At 35.7% G+C, this 19,523-nt stretch overlaps 1 protein-coding gene across 5 annotated transcripts in view; it reads left to right on the forward strand.

Moving 5' to 3' along the window:
- The window catches only part of AGPS (alkylglycerone phosphate synthase), a 187,871-nt gene that overhangs the window by 80,736 nt on the left and 87,612 nt on the right, over positions 1-19,523 (forward strand). For all 5 annotated transcript variants that reach the window (XR_013447227.1, XM_078071030.1, XM_078071027.1 and 2 more), the window contains exons 3-7: positions 1,639-1,729; positions 3,736-3,856; positions 3,952-4,026; positions 8,691-8,762; positions 10,293-10,372. Coding sequence is in view for 4 of the 5 variants with exons in the window: in XM_078071030.1 (XP_077927156.1) it covers positions 1,639-1,729; positions 3,736-3,856; positions 3,952-4,026; positions 8,691-8,762; positions 10,293-10,372 (439 nt within the window). In the remaining variant the exon portion in view is untranslated. The remainder of the gene's footprint in view (positions 1-1,638; positions 1,730-3,735; positions 3,857-3,951; positions 4,027-8,690; positions 8,763-10,292; positions 10,373-19,523) is intronic.

Raw genomic sequence — 19,523 nt, forward strand, 5'->3', positions numbered from 1 at the left:
GTATGTAATGTGTCATTTTTCTCCAGATGCTTTTAACATTTCCTTCCTCCCTCTTTTTCTCTTTCTTTGAAATTGCAGTTTGACTGTGCTCGCTTTGGCAGCACATATACTAAATTGCAATTTGACTATGATGTGTGTAGTGTGAGTTTCTTTGCATTTATCATCTTAGTGTCTTCTTGGCCTTCTTGAATTTGTAAATGTATGTCTTTCATCAAATTTGGAAACTTTTTGCCATTATTTCTTCAAATACCGTTTTACTCCATTTCCCTCCTTTTTTTTTTTTTCCTTTTTCTTGGGACTCTATATGTATGTTATGTATATTATATATATGTTAGTCTTTTGCTATTTTTTGCTATGTTTATTTTTTCAATCTTTTTCTCTGCTCTGCAGATTGTATATGTTTTATTGCTTTACCTGTACATTCACTGACATCTCCAGTCTGTCCTTCTGTTCTTTCAATGAATTTTTAAGAGTTTTAATTATAGAATTCCTATTTTTTTCTTTTTATAGTTTCTGTTTCTCTGCTGAGATTTTTTTTCTTTCTTACTGGGAACATAGTTTCCCTTTTGTCCTTTAACATAGTTATAGCTGTTTTAAAATGGTTGTGTGCTACTTAGGGTCTTAGTAGATCTTAGATCTTCTTAGGGTCAGTCTTAGCTCTTCTTAGAGTCAGTCCCTATTTATTACCCTTTCTCTTGATTATGGATTACAGTTTCTTGTTTGTGTCTAGTAATTTTGGAGTACATCGTGGACAGTGTTAATGGCTATTGTAGAAACTCTGTATTCTATTATGTTCTTCTGAAAGGGCTTTACTTATTTTTTTAACATCAAGTAGTTAACTTGACTATTCTCAAATTCCTATTTCTCTCTGTGGTGGTGAGCAACTGAGTTCTTTTAAGCTTAGTTGGGCTGCTTCAAGTCTGCTCCATACACATGTAATTCAAGGTCAGCTAGGCATTTGGACAGAGTTTATACATACATCACTCTCTGACTCTCTCCTTTTCTGTGATTTCTCTGTACTCTTCCCAGCTGTTGTGTTCACTGCAAACACTGCCTTCTGGTTTTTCAAGGCAGGAAGACAATAGATTTTCTGTATTTTTGTTTCCTTTCATGGTACCAGCTGGGCTGTCCCTCAGTCTAAAACCTGTTTTAAAAATAAAAAGACCCTAGGGCGCCTGGGTGGCTCAGTCATTAAGCGTCTGCCTTCAGCTCAGGTCATGGTCCCAGGGTCCTGGGATCGAGCCCCGTATCGGGCTCCCTGCTCGGCGGGAAGCCTGTTTCTCTCTCTCCCACTCCCCCTGCTTGTGTTCCTCTTCTCGCTGTATCTCCCTCTGTCAAATAAATAAATAAAATCTTTAAAAAAAAATAAAAATAAAAATAAAAAGACCCTGGAAACTCGTGTAATGCTGTTTCCTTTTTCTAAGTGTATCACATCTCCTTCCCCCTGTTATTGCCTGCTTTTATCTGTCCGTACTGCCTTCAGAGTGTTTTGTTTTTCTCCAGAGATTATAGTTATATGTTGGGGGGGGGGGTGTTGTTTTGATAGGAACTACTTGACCATTACTAGAAGCCAAAGCTAAAATTTAAATTTAAAAGAAGATCCCTTACTCTAATGTTTTATCTTCTTTGTAATTTTAGGTATCCTCTTAGTGGTATGATTTTACCAACTTTTAAAGACTGGATTCAAAATACCCTTGGAGTAAGTCTGGAGCATAAAACTACCTCTAAAGTAAGCAAATAAGAATGATTACTAATATGCTTAAGTCTGTGTGGGTGTGTCTGTGTGTGAATGGACATGTGTTTAATCCCAAATCAGTTAGATTTATCTTTGTAATTTGTTATAATTGCTTTAATGCATTTGTTGTGATTTTTTTGTTAAGAACTTTACTAGTTTTATTGGCCTTGCTAGGTTTTCTAGGGATGACTTTTCAGCATCACAGATCTAGATCCTAATCTCAGAATTTATCTGAAATTTGTCTGGTAAACTATTTATCTTCTCTGAGCCTCAATTATTCCTGATTTGAGAAATGAGAGCAATAACTGTCTGTTCTACCTTTTTAGGGTGGTAGTGAAGTGCAAATGAACTATTTCTGTGGGTGGACTCTTAGAAAAATATTATAAATTGCTATTAATTTTAGGATATTTAATGGACTGACAGTAATCCAGGATTAATATGGAATAATTTGAAATAAAAATATAATGTTACATTTAATATCAAAGCATTTAGAAGGTTAGAAGACTTACAAAAAGGTAAAAATTTGATAAAGATATGAGTGATAATTTTAGTTCATGTAGTTTCACTTTTCTTAAGCTAGGGTTAAAAAACTTTAAACTGTATTCATATCAAACTAACAAAATAGCATTTCTTTATGTTATTATGTTTATTATTATTTATTTGCTATGCCATGGTATTCTGCATGTCCCTCTAAATTGGCTATAAGTTCCATAAGTTCAGAGCCCGTGTCTTATACTATATTCTCTACTGTATCCAACACGTTATTCGGGACTGTAAGTATTCAGCAAGTACTTATTTGATTTATTCCTAATTCCACAGTTACATTTTATTCTACTAAGTAAATTATGTTAACAACTAATTCTTACCCCTCCTAAACCAAATTCTTTCAACTTTTCTTAAAAGATCTATTTCCTTAATTCTTTCTTTTGACTATTTGTAGTTACTTTTTTTTTTTACATTGATGCAATCTGTATACCATATTCAGAAATTTCACCAGTTTTACATGCACTTTTTTTCTGAGTTTGAGCCCTTTTCTGTTTTTAATAACAAAATAGTAATATGTATGTTTTGTTGGGGTTCTTATGGTCATTTCTTTTCACTATAGCATAAATTCCTTGAGGTCAAATTTTTTTTCCCTGATTATCTCACTGCTATATCCCCAAGGCCTAGAACAGTGCCTAGCATATAACACACACTTAATAAACATTTCTCATATAATTGAATATTAAATACAGACCCTTTAATAAGATACTAACACTATATAAATATCATATATATATATTTTATACATGCTTATACTTTCTTTTTTCCAAATACTATATCATAGCTTTTTTTTTAATAGCAGATTTGATTTGGCCAGTCTTTTCTTATATGGTAGGCAGGTTTTTGGTGCTTTTCACAAAAATTATGACATTTAACCTTTTTTCCTTAGTAGCTGTATAAATTTAGTGGTGATAATCTCATTTAACAGATGAAGAAGCCAAGGCCCAGAGAAGTTGGGTGACTTCCCCAGTGTTGCCTAGCTTTAAAGACTTTTTTTTTCCAGCTTACCTAGTAGTTGAAATTAAGTATCAAGGTATAATTATGTTATGAGTTTTAAAGCAGTTCTGTGAAAATGGACCTATTATTATGAGGTTTCTTGTTGATCATTTTAAAATAGTAATTGAAGTATAAGAAATGGTAAATTTTATCTACAGGTGAAAACGTAGATGATGAAAAAAGGTAAGTAGCTTTCCCCCAGTTTCCTTGATCTAAAATGAAAGATTTGAGACTTTGCCATCTTCTTTGTTCTTGATTTCAATCTTCAGAAACAATGAAAAAGTGGGCCATAGATGCAAAAGAGGAAACATACGGCTTTTATAACTTATGTTACAGAACGTGATTAACCAGACTATTTATAATTTGTTACTGTCACAGAGTTGGTTTCCGTATGTGTTACTTGGTATTTTCCCATGCTTTTGTCTCAATTTGGAGTCAAAGAAACCAATTTTATTTTCTAGGCATCCCTAAATCCTAGTGATACACCTCCTTCTATTGTAAATGAAGATTTTCTTCATGACCTTAAAGAAACTAATATTTCGTATTCACAAGAAGCAGATGATCGAGTATTTAGAGCTCATGGTAAGCAGCTTTATATAAACAGTATTTGATTTTAATTTTAAAATTTCCTATAATTTAAGATGTTTTTACATGTTCTTTTTTAAACTGCAAAACAGGTCATTGTCTTCATGAGATATTTTTGCTCAGGGAAGGAATGTTTCAGCGAATTCCTGATATAGTTTTATGGCCAAGTAAGTTCTTTTTTTTCCTTTGTATCATTAATTTAGTATTGTAGAATCTTAAATAAATTTAGTATTGGAAATATGTACTTTTAAACATAGGAGTTGTACAAAGTACAGGTAGCTATATTTTTAAAGTTTACCAAAAGTCATATAATTCTTTCTTGATCTGATCATCCTGAACTGTTGGTTTTCATGATTGATTTTGCTGTTGATGATTAACTCTTCATTTTAAATGTTAAAAACATATTGGGAGGTCAGGTAAAAAAATGTATTTCTGGTTAGTTTGAAAGCTTCATGAAATTAGTATCGATCAATGATCTGTTCACAGGTAGAGAAACTCTTTAACTACTGATTCCTGCAAATTTGTTGTAGTACTTTGTTGATATCAGCTTGTAGCCTAAAAAGCATTATGTCCAAATGATGAAACAAGTTGTTTAAGATACCCATTGTCTTTGATATAAATAATTAAATTCTGAAAAATTAATATTCATGATTTGGGCTTGAGGTAGAGGATAGATGAGCTTTGTGTTGTTATTTTGCTCTTGCTGATTAGGCAGTCAGTATATTTATATATATGATTTTTTTTTTTTTAAAGATTTTATTTATTTATTCATGAGAGACAGAGAGAGAGAGAGAGAAGCAGAGGGAGAAGCAGGCTTCCAAGGAGCAGGGAGCCCGATGCGGGACTCAATCCCAGGATCCTGGGATCGTGACCTGAGCCGAAGGCAGATGCTTAACCATCTGAGCCACCCAGGCGCCCTATTTATATATATGATTTTTATAGCTATCTCTTTTAGTAGAAAATTTAAAGCAGAATTGGTATATTGTACCTTACTGTCCATAATTACCATTTAAAATAAGTTGCAATGATCTGGTCCTTTTTCCTCTTCAGATTCTGTTAAAGAAGTAGATGGAGTATTTTATTTTTCAAAAATTGGCTCATCTGTTTTTAGATATGATCCTTTTACTTTACAGGGAGTATCTGAAGGAGAAAATCAGACTTTAATATAGAGGTAGGAGGGAGGTGACATACATAGGAGGAAAATCCAAGAGTATATGTAGCTGAGATTAAATTACTTTCCTGATACTTGTGGTGTATATTCTCCCAGTATTCTTTTAATAGCTTTAGGCTACTTCTTCACCAGGATTTGGGGAAGATTCATTCCATTTTTTTACTGGAAAAAATGAAAGCAAAATTTATCAGTTTTCATTTCCCATAGGAAACCTTAATACACCATCTTTTGATATATCTTGAGTAGAACTTTCAAGCGTGCCTTCTAGGTATTTTCTTCATGTGTTTGACTATTAAAATACTGAGAAATTACCATAATGAAAATGTAGGTCTTGCTTTAGGAAATACAAATATTTCTGAAAATCCAGGTTTAGGAAACATGCATAATTAGTCTGTTGTTGCACAGAAGTTTTCTTTGTTTTGTAAAATCCATCCCATTTGGCAGTTCCCTCAAAACTTTGTCCTTTTTTTTTTTTTTCCATATCAGTTTTCAAATCAGGCCCTTATCAATGCATAGCTGGATTTTTGTTAATAGCCTATAAGGTTCTCTCTCGTGCTTCAAGTTTCTTATTCCTCCAAGCCTCTCATATACTCTTGAGAGGTTATTTTTTCTTTTTTTTTTTTTAAAGATTTTATTTATTTATTTGACAGAGAGAGAGATAGCGAGAGCAGGAACACAAGCAGGGGGAATGGGAGAGGGAGAAGCAGGCTTCCTGCCGAGCAGGGAGCCCGATGTGGGACTCGATCCTAGGACCCTGGGATCATGACCTGAGCCGAAGGCAGACGCTTAACGACTGAGCCACCCAGGCGCCCCGAGAGGTTATTTTTTCTAAAATATTCCCTTTACCATCATGTTCCATACCTCAGGAATCTATATGAATAGTGTATAGGTGCCTGAATCAAGTTTATAATTTTATTCTGTTGAATCTTCCAGTATAATGACTTCTTGGAAATAGTTTTTTTTTTCCCCCAACAGGTTATCACATCTTTGAGGCCTTTATTTAACTTTAATGTAAATTTTCTGTTGGTGATAAAATTTAGGTTTTTTCTTTGCATGAGGGCAAGTTTTGAGGCAATATGGCAATTTAAGACAATGTGGTATTCCATAGAGTGGAGGTGGCCGTCTCATCTTGCAGTTTGAATACACACACACACACACACACACACACACGCACACACCCCATATATATACATGTATATAGGAGATCTATCCTTGTGGATGTCTATAATTTGAATCTGAATTTTATATTTGCTTTAATAGGATGTCTAGGGCTTGTCTTAGCATAAGAATTTGTCATATATGTAATTTTTATGATTTGGAGTTCTCCTTAAACCAGGATTTGTCACCATTGTGACCCTTAACACAGTGTGAATATCTCTGCTTTTCATTTAGTTTGGAAAAGTAGTTAGTCACTCATATATGTTGTCTGTGGTAAGTATGGTTATAAAAATAAAGTCTCCTTTAACAATTACATATTTTTAAATCATTTCATTTATTAAATTTAATATTTATGCATTATTTTTAGTGGTCTAAATACCAAAACTTTAGGCCTGTGAAAATATGTGCTAGGTACTCTTCCAGGTATTGAGGATGAGCTGTGAACAAAACAAAAATCTGTTCTCAGGTGCCATACAATTTAGTGAAGAAGGAGGCAGAAAAAAGAGCAAATAAATATATAATGTATTGAGCGGTGATAAGTGCTGTAAAGAAAAGGCACAGTAAGAAAATAGAGAGCTGTATAGGTGAGCAGTGGAATGAGGGAGTGCTGTGTCAGATAACATGGTCAAAGAAAGCTTCTGATTAGGTGACAATCGAAGAAGTAGTTTTGCCCTGTTAAAGGATTTTTGACAGTCATGTTTGGTTATTTTATTAATTATTAATCAACTAGTATTCCACTTAGTAAAAAATTTTACCACAGGTAGTAGTTTTTATAAGCTTAATCGGAAAGCTTAAAATGGATTTTCATTAAAAATTGGAATGATATAAATGACATATTCCTAGTTTTAAACAAACCTGAGAAATGATAACTCTTACGGAACAATATTTTTACTTTCATAAATGGATATTCACTTGTATGTTTTACATCCTTAAATTTCCCTTTCATTCCCTTAGCAGGTAATACCGGGTTTTTTGTTTTTTTTTTTAAGATTTTATTTATTCATTTGAGAGAGAGAGAGCACATGAAAGGGGGGAGGGTCAGAGGGAGAAGCAGACTCCCTGCTGAGCAGGAAGCCCTGCAGGACTTGATCCTGGGACTCCAGGATCATGACCTGAGCCAAAGGCAGTCGCTTAACCAACTGAGCCACCCAGGTGCCCCGGTAATACTGGATTTTTGCATAGTTTCCTTGCCTCAAGTCTTTTTCTCTTCTTTGCCATTCCATATTATCAGGAGATTTATCTTTCTCAAATAGTTTCTTTGCCATGTTGGTCCCTGGCTTAATGCTCTATTGCTACTCAGATTGAGGTTTAGCATCTTGTGTGTCTTGTATTTAAAATCTTCTGTTGTCAGGTTTTTGTTACTCATATAGCTTTTACTCTGATAAAGAGTACTCTTTAGTTGTATGCAATAGGAAGGAATATCTGTCGTACATTATGTATAGCATTTTAAAATTTGTTTAAAAAACAGAATAAAGAATCATCAATGACTGCAAAAATTAGTGGGTGAAAGTATGATGAGAAATGTATTTATATAGAGTAACTCTCTCCCCATTATTAATTCTCTCTCCCCTTATTAATTATAGTATTCTTATAGTGGAAAAACCTAGCAGATACTTTATAACCAAATGATGAAAGTTAACATTACCAGAAATGAGACCTGTCTACATCATGTCCCTCCATATGTAACTCATTAAGAAAGGCACACCATCACTTCTGTGGAATTCCTGCCTAAATGTGTAACCTGGATTTAATAATGAGGAGGCAGAAACCCAAATTGAGAGATACTCTATGAAATAACTGACCAGGGCTTTTCAAAAGTGTCAGCGCCATAAATAAAAATAAAAAATAGACTGAGGAGCTCTCTCAGATTAAAGAAGAGTAAGGAGGGGTGCCTGGGTGGCTCAGTCAGTTAAGCGTCTGCCTTCAGCTCAGGTCATGATCCCAGAGTCCTGGGATTGAGCCCTGCATCAGGCTCCCTGCTCAGCGGGGAGCCTGCTTCTCCCTCTCCCTCTGCCTGTCGCTCCCCCTGCTTGTGCTCTCTCTCTGTCAAATAAATGAAATCTTTAAAAAAAAAAAAAGAAGAGTAAGGAGACATGACAACTAAATACAGTGTGTGATTGGCTGGTCCAAAAGAGGGGACATTAGTGGAACAATTGGCAAAATTTGAATAAGGTCTGTAGATTAGTTAATAGTATTGTGTAATCGTAAATTGCTTGGTTTTGATCATTGTAAGTGTAAGATGTTAATATTTATGTCTGCTGGATGAAAAATTCTTTGTACCTTTTTTGCAATCTTTTGGTAAGTATTAAATCATTTCAAAATGAAAAGTTAAAAAGATAAATAATATACATTTTGTTTTAATATAGCTGTTTAATGTGTGTTAATGAGTGAATAAATGAAAATGTTTAGACACTAAAGAACTTCATGGACCCTTATTTTGCAGGATTACCCAGGTTTATTCATATCCCTGTGATTAATTTATTTTCCCTTTTTTTTCAACAGCATGTCATGATGATGTAGTTAAGATTGTGAATCTAGCGTGCAAATATAACCTTTGTATCATACCAATTGGTGGTAGGTATTGTGCCTTTTAAATTTTGATATGTATATGTGTTTTTTATTTTTTATTTTTATTTTTATTTAAATTATTTGTATTCTAAATATTTGTGCCATCCCATTGAAAGTAAACATTCTTGTAATTATGATAGGGTTATTCTGAAAAATTCATTTATGCTGCTCATTTTTGAGTAGATCTATCTACCTGAACTGTTTGAAACATGTAGTTCATGGGTTCTTTCCCATATAGATCCTAGTTGATGCTGTGACTTAATGCTTAAATAAGAAAATGTTCCCACTTTAGTAATTACTTTATAACTTTTATCTTTATGGAGAGAATGTTATTTTTCAGAGGCTAAATATACCCAATATATACTTTTGAGAAGGAACACTGTGGAGTGTGAAAGATCAACTAGGACAATGATGACCAGATCAGTAATACATTTTAATGTTGAAAACTAACATTGCTTTGCATTTTAAGACAAATTTGATCTTTTGATCTTTTATCAACCACATTCTTTTAATAACCTACCCAAGCCAAAGGAAATTGCCTTCACTGATTCAATTAGCATTGATGGAACAGAAGTGGGACCCCAGACAAATCAGGAGCTCCAGATTCCTTCTTCAGCTGATACTTTCAGTTGAATTCATGAAAAAAAAAAAAAAAAAGGCACTACAGTGCCACTTTTAGCGAAATATTTTTCTGATTTCAAATGACTATGACAAGCAAATAGTGTTTACTGATTACAAGCATTTCTTAATTGACAGTTCATGGTCTCATCTTGTAAAAGTAAACTGAATATTTAGATCAGCACCTCTTGTAATTCTTACTTGTATCAAGAGTTTTCTATCCAAGACAAATGGAAATACCAATTAAGAATTTATTCTGATATATGGTAATAAGATGGTTAAGGACTAAACATGGTATTATTTTACGTTGGTATCAAGAAAACATTTTTCCTTTGATAACAAATGTTAATGGAAACAGGAGTACATTGTTTATATACTTGTATATATTGTTTATTCTATATTAAAATCACCTTTTCATCATTAGCATATAAATTTGTTCAAATATTATATAATCTGGGCAATTTTAACTTGTTTATATTCTAATTTATTAAAGTCTTTTTGTATGACAATATATTATTTCAAATGATAAATGAATCTCATAATTAAGGTAAGGTGTCTTTAGTTGAATTAGGAAGGGTATTTTTTCTTTTAAGCAATATCTCCAGAATAATCATTAGCTTAGAATTTTTCTAATCATGTTTTTGGAGTTTCACAAATTGCTAGGGCGTCACTTGAGTGTGCCCAGGGGATGGAGCCATATCCCATTGCTTTCATCTCCATAATATTTCTTCATTTTGGCATGCAGCATAAAATAAAGGTGAGTTTGCTTTTAGTGTGTTAGCATTTGCAAATTACATTTTGCAAAGTAGAAATAGGTATTACTGTTCTAGTGGGCCTGTTTGTATACTTTGTATTAGGGATTTGCCCTAGAAATGTAGCTAAAAAATAAAATATTAAAATTGTTTCCTATTTTGGCAGGAGGAACAAGTGTATCATATGGCCTAACGTGTCCTGCAGATGAGACAAGAACAATTATTTCTTTGGACACTTCACAAATGGTATATGATAATTTTAGACATATTTGAAGATAGTGTTTAAAAAAACTTTACGGCTCAGTCTTAGTTGTCATTAAAAAGGTATATTTTCCATTTTGTTTTAAATTTATTTTATCATTATATTTTACCATTGTCTTCAGGTCTCAAAAAGCTAAGTTTACTCACACTCAGGTACATATCTTGGTAGTTTCTACCAAATTGGCCTGAGAAATTGATAATTTGAGAAGCGTGGGTTGGAATATTGATACAATAGATGACCTGATTTGTATTGTTAAAAGCAAAACAAATATTATTAATTAAGGTTGATTTGAAACACCAAGACTTGTCCCCCAAATTTTCAATGCTGTTAACATTTTTGCTTGTGGAAGAATGGAGAGCAAACTAATTTTAATCATAGGATTATTTTGTGACCTTTTGGCTCACTGTGGTCCAAGAGTTGGACATCGTACCATGTTAAAGCTTTGATTTGAGTATGAACTTAATCTTTATATAATCAATAATATTTGTGGTTGTATATTCCTTCATTACTATAAAAAGTTTAAGATTTATTTATTATTTATTAATTTGAAATTTTTCAAACACCAAAGTAGAGAGAAGAGTATATCCATTTTCTAGATTAAGTAATTATTGATATTTTATCATATTGGCTTTATCTTTCTTTGTCTCTTGACTATTTTTATTTTTAAATTTTTATTTAAATTTAATTAATTAACATATAATGTATTATGAATTTCAGAGGTAGAGGTCAGTGATTCATCAGTCTTATGTAATACCCAGTGCTCCTTACATCACATCCCCTCCTTAATGTCTATCACCCAGTTACCCCATCCCCCTGACCCCCTCTCCTCCAGGAATCCTCAGTTTGTGTCCTATGATTAAAGAGTCTCTTATGGTTTGTCTCCCTCTCTATTTTCTTTTTCCTCTCTTCCTCTATGAGCCTCTGTTTCATTTCTTAAATTCCACATATGAGTGAGATATTATGATAATTGTCTTTCTCGGATTGATTTATTTGGCTTAGCATAATACCCTCTAGTTCCATTCACGTTGTTGCAAATGGCAAGATTTCATTTTTTTGATAGCTGAGTAGTATTCCATTGTATATATATTCGACATCTTCTTTATCCATTCATCTGTCAATGGACATCTGGGCTCTTTCCATAGTTTGGCTATTGTAGACATTACTGCTATAAACATTGGGGTGCATGTGCCCCTTTGGATCCCTACATTTGTACTTTTGGGGTAAATACCTAGTAGTGCAATTGCTGGGTCCTAGGGTAGTTCTATTTTCAGCTTTTCAAGGAACCTCTATACTGTTTTCCAGAGTCACTGCACCAGCTTGCATTCCCACCAACAGTGTAGGAGGGTTCCCCTTTCTCCTCATCCTCACCAACATAACTCTTGTTCCCTGACTTGTTAATTTTAGCCATTCTGACTGGTGTGAGGTGGTATCTCATTGTGGTTTTGATTTGTATTTCCCTGATGCTGAGCGATGTTGAGCATTCTTTAATGTTTCTGTTGGCCATTTGGATGTCTTCTTTGGAAAAATGTCTGTTCATGTGTTCTGCCCATTTCTTGATTGGATTATTTGTTTTTTGGATGTTGAGTTTGATAAGTTCATTATAGATTTTGGATACTAGCCCTTTATCTGATGAGACATTTGCAAATATCTTCTCCCATTCTGTCAGTTGTCTTTTGGTTTTGTGGACTGTTTCCTTTGCTGTGCAAAAGTTTTTTATCTTGATGAAGTCTCAGTAGTTCATTTTTGCCTTTGTTTCCCTTACTTTTGAGGACATGTCTAGCAAGAAGTTGCTGCAGCCGAGGTCACAGAGGTTGCTGCTTGTGTTCTCCTCTAGGATTTTTTTTTTTTTAAGATTTTATTTATTTATTTGACAGAGACACAGCAAGAGAGGGAACAGAAGCAGGGGGAGTGGGAAAGGGAGAAGCAGGCTTCCCGCCGAGCAGGTTACCCGATGCGGGGCTCGATCCCAGAACTCTGGGATCATGACCTGAGCTGAAGGCAGACGCTTAATGACTGAGCCATCCGGGAGCCCCTCCTCTAGGATTTTGATGGATTCCTGTCTCACATTTAGGTCTCTCCTCCATTTTGAATCTATTTTTGTGTATGGTGTAAGGAAATAGTTCTGTTTCATTCTTCTGCATATGGCTTGTCCAGTTTTCCCAACACCATTTGTTGAAGAGACTGTCTTTTTTCCATTGGACAGTCTTTCCTGCTTTGTCAAAGATTAGTTGACCATAGAGTTGAGGATTCATTTCTGGGTTCTCTATTCTGTTCCATTGATCTATGTGTCTGTTTTTGTGCCAGTACAATACTGTCTTGATGATTACAGCTTTGTAATAGAGCTTGAAGTCCGGCATTGTGATGCCACCAGCTTTGGTGTTCTTCAGCATTCCTTTGGCCACTCAGGGTCTTTCTGGTTCCATACAAATTTGGGGATTATTTGTTGCAGCTCTGTGAAAAAAGTTGATGGTATTTTGATAGGGATTACATTGAATGTATAGATTGCTCCATGTAGCATAGACATTTTAACAATATTTGTTCTTCCAATCCATGAGCATGGAACATTTTTCCATTTCTTTCTGTCTTCTTCAATTTCTTTCATGAGTGTTCTATAGTTTTCTGAGTACAGATCCTTTGCCTCTTTGGTTAGATTTATTCCTTGGTATCTTACAGTTTTGGGTGCAATTGTAAATGGATTGACTCCTTAATATCTCTTTCTTCTGTCTCATTGTTAGTGTATAGAAATGCAGCTGATTTCTTCTGTGCATTGATTTTATATCCTGCCATGTTGCTGAATTGCTGTATGAGTTCGATCAATTTTGGGGTGGAGTCTTTTGGGTTTTCCACATAGAGTATCATGGCATCTGTGAAGAGTGAGAGTTTGACTTCTTCTTTGCCAATTCGGATGCCTTTTATTTCTTTTTGTTGTCTGATTGCTGAAGCTAGGACTTCTAGTACTATGTTGAACAACAATGTGATAGTGGACGTCCTTGCCGGTCAGGAAAGCTCTCAGTTTTTCCCCACTGAGAATGATATTCACTGTGGGCTTTTTGTGTATGGCTTTTATGATACTGAGATATGTTCCCTCTATCCCTACACTGTGAAGAGTTTTAATCAAGAAAGGATGCTGTACTTTGTCAAATGCTTTTTCTGCATCTATTGAGGATCATATGGTTCTTGTTCTTTCTTTTATCAATGTAGTGTATCACACTGATTGATTTGCAGTTGTTGAACCAGCGTTGCATTCCAGGAATAAATCGCACTTGGTTGTGGTGAATAATCCTTTTAATAACTGTTGGATCCTATTGGCTAGCATCTTGGTGAGAATTTTTACATCCATGTTCATCAGGGATATTAGTCTGTAATTCTCCTTTTTGATGGGGTCTTTGTCCAGTTTTGGGATCAAGGTAATGCCGGCCTCATAGAACGAGTTTGGAAGTTTTCCTTTCATTTCTATTTTTTGAAACACTTCAGAAGAATACCTATTAATTCTTTAAATGTTTGGTAGAATTCCCCTGGGAAGCCATCTGGCTCTGGACTCTTGTTTGTTGGGAGATTTTTGATTACTGTTTCCATTTCCTTGCTGGTTATGGGTCTATTCAGGTTTTCTATTTCTTCCTGTTTCAGTTTTGATAGTTTATACATCTCTAGGAATGTATCCATTTCTTCCAGATTGCCTAATTTGTTGGCATATAGTTGCTCAGAATACGTTCTTATAATTGTTTGTATTTCTTCAGTGTTGGTTGTGATGTCTCCTCTTTCATTCATGATTTTATTTATTTGGGTCCTTCCTCTTTTCTTTTTGATAAGTCTGGCCTGGGGTTTATCGATTTTATTAATTCTTTCAAAGAACCAGCTCCTAATTTCGTTGATCTATTCTACTTTTCTTTGGGTTTCTGTTTTCGTGATTTCTACTCTGATCTTTATTATTTCTCTTTTCCTGCTGGGTTTAGGCTTTATTTGCTGTTCTTTCTCCAGCTCTTTAGGTGTAGGGTTAGATTGTGTATTTGAGATCTTTCTTGTTTCTTGAGAAAGGCTTGTACTGCTATAAGCTTCCCTCTTAGGACCACCTTTGCTACATCCCAAAGGTTTTGAATAGTTATGTTTTCATTTTCTTTTATTTCCATGAATTTTTTTCTTTAATTTCCTGGTTGACCCATTCATTGTTTAGTAGGATGCTCTTTAGCCTCCATGTATTTGAGTTCTTTCTAAATTTCCTCTTGTGATTGAGTTCAACTTTCAAAGCACTGTGGTCCGAAAATATGCAGGGAATGATCCCAATCTTTTGGTACCAGTTGAGACCTGATTTGTGACCCAGTATGTGATTTATTCTGGAGAATGTTCCATGTGCACTCAAGAAGAATGTATATTCTGTTGCTTTAGGATGGAATGTTCTGAATATATCTGTGAAGTCCATCTGGTCCAATGTGTCATTCAACGCCCTTGTTTCCTATTTGATCTTCTGCTTAGATGATCTGTCCATTGCAGTGAGTGCGATACTATTATTGTATTATTATCGATGTGTTTCTTTAATTTTGTTATTAATTGGTTTATATAATTGGCTGCTCCCATGTTAGGGGCATAAATATTTGCAATTGTTAGATCTTCTTGTTGGATAAACCCTTTAATTCTGGTATAGTGTCCTTCCTCATCTCTTATTACAGTCTTTGATTTAAAATCTAATTTGCCTGAGATAAGGATTGCCACCCCAGCTTTCTTTTGATGTCCATTAGCATGATAAATGGTTTTCCACCCCTCACTTTAAATGTAGAGGTGTCTTTGGGTCTAAAATGAGTCTCTTGCAGAAAGAGTCTCTTGCATATCTATGGATCTTACTTTTTTATCCAATCTGAAACCCGTGTCTTTTGATTGGGGTGTTAAGCCCATTTACATTCAGAGTAACTGTTGAAAGATACGGATTTTTATTTATTTATTTATTTATTTTTTATTAACACATAATGTATTATTTGTTTCAGGGGTACAGGTCTGTGATTCATCAGTCTAACACAATTCACAGCGCTCACCATAGCATATACCTTCCCCAGTGTCCATCACCCAGCCACCCCATCCCTCCCACCCCCCCTCCACTCCAGCAACCCTCGGTTTGTTTCCTGAGATTAAGAGTCTCCTATGGTTTGTCTCCCTCTCTGGTTTCGTCTTGTTTCATTTTTCCCTCCCTTCCCCTATGATCCTCTGTCTTGTTTCTCAAATTCCTCATATCAGTGAGATCATATGATAATTGTGAAAGATACAAATTTAGTGCCACTGTATTACCTGTAAAGTCACTGTTTCTGTATATTGTTTTTGTTCCTTTCTGGTCTATGTTCCTTTTAGGCTCTTTCTCCGCTTAAAGGATTCCTTTTAATATTTCTTGCAGGGCTGGTTTAGTGATCACAATTTTTAGTTTCTGTTTGTCCTACAAGCTTTTCTTTTTTTTTTTTTTAAAGATTTTATTTATTTGAGAGAAAGAGAGAGAGAGCAGGAGCAGGTGGAGGGGCAGAGGGAGAAAGAGGCTCCCCACTGAGCAGGGAGCCCAATGCGGGGCTCGATCCCAGGACCCTGGGATCATGACCTGAGCAGAAGGCAGATGCTTAACTGACTGAGCCACCCTGGCGCCCTTGTCCTGGAAGCTTTTTATCTCTCCTTCTATTTTAAATGATATCCTAGCTGGATAAAGTATTCTTGGCTGCATATTTTTCTCATTTAGCACCCTGAATATATCATGCCAGCCCTTCTGGCCTGCCAGGTCTCTGTGGATAGGTCTGCTGCCTGTCTAATGTTTCTACCCTTGTAGATTATGGACCTCTTGTCCCAAGCTGCTTTCAGGATTTTCTCTTTATTTCTGAGATTCACAAGTTTCACTATATGTCAGGGTGTTGACCTATTTTTATTGATTTTGAGGGGGGTTGTCTGTGCCTCTTGGACTTGGATGCCTGTTTTCTTCCCTGGGTTAGGGAAGTTCTCCACTATACTTTGCTCCAATATACCTTCTGCCCCCCTTTCTCTTTCCTCTTCTGGGATCCCAATTATTCTAATATTGTTTTGCTTTATGGTATCACTTATCTCTCGAATTCTCCCCTCATGATCCAGTAGTTGTTTATCTCTCTTTTTCTCAGCTTCTTTATTCTCCATCATTTTGTCTTCTATATCACTGATTTTCTCTTCTGCTTCATTTATCCTAGCAGTTAGAGCCTCCATTTTTAATTGTATCTCATTAATACCCCTTTTGATTTTGACTTGATTAGATTTTAGTTCTTTTATTTCTCCAGAAATGGATTCTTTAGTGTCTTCTATGCTTTTTTTAAGCCCTGCTAGTATCTTTATAATCGTTATTCTGAACTCTGGTTCCAACATCTTATTTATATCCATACTGATAAGGTCCCTGGCAGTCAGTACTGCCTCCTGTTCTCTTTTTTGAGGTGAGTTTTTCCATCTTGTCATTCCCCAGAGAAGAATAGATGAACAAGAGAACAAAATACTAAAATGGCAACAACGACCCCAGAGAAATATACACTAAACAAATTAGAAGAGACTTGAAGCCAGAAAAAAAAAAAGAAAGAATATAATCAGACAGATGAACAGACCAGAGCAATACACTGGATCATGAGTATGTTTTGGTCTCTTTGTTAGAAAAGTAGATCCCAAAATTGTAAAGAAAGAAAAACTTGTACGAAAATAAAATTAAATACAATGATAGAATGTAAGTGTAAAAATGAAATTTAAGGGCGCCTGGGTGGCTCAGTCGTTAAGCGTCTGCCTTCGGCTCAGGTCATGATCCCAGGGTCCTGGGATCGAACCCTGCATCGGGCTCCCTGCTCCGAGGGAAGCCTGCTTCTCCCTCTCCCACTCCCCCTGCTTGTGTTCCTGCTCTCGCTATGTCTCTCTGTCAAATAAATAAATAAAATCTTTAAAAAAAAAAAAAAAAAATGAAATTTAAAAGACAAATAAAAGACAAAAAAAAAAAGGAAGGAATATAAACATACAGGTGAACAGAACAGAGCAATACACTATATCCTGAGTGTATTTTGGTCGGTTTGTTAGAGGAAACTACATCTCAAAATTGTAAAAAAGAAAAACATATATATACGGAAATAAAATTAAATACAATGAAAGGATAGAATGTAACTGTAAAAATGAAAATTAAAAAAGATTTAAAAGAAAGAGTTGATAAAATAAGAAATTGGTTGAAAAAGGAAAGAGAAAAAAATGAAAATTGAAAGACTGGAGAATCGTGGGGAAAAAATCATGAACTCTAGATACTATTTTCCCCTAGTGCTGGAATTTTGCAATTCTGTATGATTGGTAAACTTGGTCTTGGCTGGTTGTTCTTGCGGATCTTCTGGGGGAGGGGCCTGTTGCATTGATTCTCAAGTGTCTTTGCCCCAGCAGAATTTCACCACTCTTGCCAGGAGGCCAGGCTAAGTAAGCGGCTCCAGATTGCTCTATGTGGCTTTTTTGTTCTCTGAAGGCTTTTCCTGCCACTTTAGAGGATGAGAATGAAAATGGCAGCCTCCCAGTCTCCTGCCCTGGAGCTGAAAGCTCGGGGCCCCAATCCTCAGCACACTCAGGGAAAAGCAGTCAATCACTCCTGTCTCCCTGGTCTCCGTCCTGTGACCGAACGTTTCTACCTCAGGCATGCAACTCCATTTCAAGTCTGCAAACCCTGTAGACTCTTGTGGTGTGCATCTGTGCCACTCCTCCTGGGGGAGGGAGGGAGGGCTCGCCGGTTCTGCTGCTCTCTGGGCCCCTGCTCCGAAGAGCAGTTGCCCAGCTGTGCCACGGTTGGTGGCATATGGCAACCCTGAGCTGAGAGCCCACTCCTGGGCTTGCTGATTGCAGCTGGCTTCCCTGCTCTGATGCTGGGGATCTCTGCCACACTTAGGCACCCCTGGTCTTCCTGTGATCCCAGGGATCCTGAGACCACACTGTCCCACCTAGGATTCCACCCTGCTTTGCCACCTGAGCCCCTTTCAGGCCGGGACATCCCTCACTGGAGCAGACTTCTAAAAGTTGTGATTTCATGCTCTTCCGCTCTATCACTCTCCAGTGCCACCTGACGGAGGCTCCCTCTCCCTCCCCCTGCGGTTTATCTTCCCATGTATCACCTTGGATTCACTTCTCTGCACCTCCTACTTTGCAGAAAGTGGTCAGTTTTCTATTTGTAGAGTTGCAGCTATTCTTTTAGTTTTCCGGTTGAGTTCACAGGTGTTTAAGAATGATTTGATAGCTCTCTAGCTGAATTCCTGGGATGAGATGAAACTCCATCATGTTAGACGGTCTCCTCTTGACTATTTTAAAAGTAAATCCTGATATTATGCTACTTAAAACTAAATATTTCTTATGTATCTGATTTTAAAAGGACATTTTCTCATTATATTATTATTTCTCCTGGCAAAATTAAAAATTCTTTATATCATTTAATACCGAGTTCACATTCAAATTTTATAGTGGTTTCAAAATTGTCTTTTATACTTCATTTGTTCATATGGGGATTCAGACAAGGCCCATGTTAGCTTTTCATTGTTTCCCTATCTCATTTTATCTGAAACTCCCTTTTCTCCTTTTTTGAATGTTACTGACTTTTGGAGAATGTAGGTTATTTGCAGTATAAAATGTGTCATATTTTGAATTTCCGTGTCACTTCATCTTGCTGTCATTTAACTCTTCCTCTAGGCTTTGTATGTCCTCTAAACTCAAAGTTAGATATAAAGTCTAATTAGATTCAGGCATAGCTTTTAAATTTTTTTTTAAGCAAGGATATCTTGTAGATGATGTGATGTGATGGGTGTTGTGTTTTTCTATCTCACGTCACATCACATCAGGAGGCACGTAATATCTGGGTGTCCACTTTAAGTGTTGCTAAAATTAATCAGGACGTTCAGGTGGTGACAACCTCATTATTCTTCTTAAGGTTCCCCATTAACCTTTGTCCTTATCCCAGAGTTTAAGAAAAGGCAGTTTCCTTAGGAGATCGCTTAAGAGTAGCCTATTCTGGAATAGGCTATGGATGTGTTTGAATTTCTATATATTTTACGGTGTACAAATTTACCACTAAATCTGTTACTGAATTTGTGAAATAGAGACCGTAATAATGCAGAAGGTAGTTGTGAAGATTAAATGAGAAAATATAAAAGT

This window comes from Halichoerus grypus, chromosome 4, assembly GCF_964656455.1.
Source record: "Halichoerus grypus chromosome 4, mHalGry1.hap1.1, whole genome shotgun sequence".
Lineage (NCBI taxonomy): Eukaryota > Metazoa > Chordata > Mammalia > Carnivora > Phocidae > Halichoerus > Halichoerus grypus.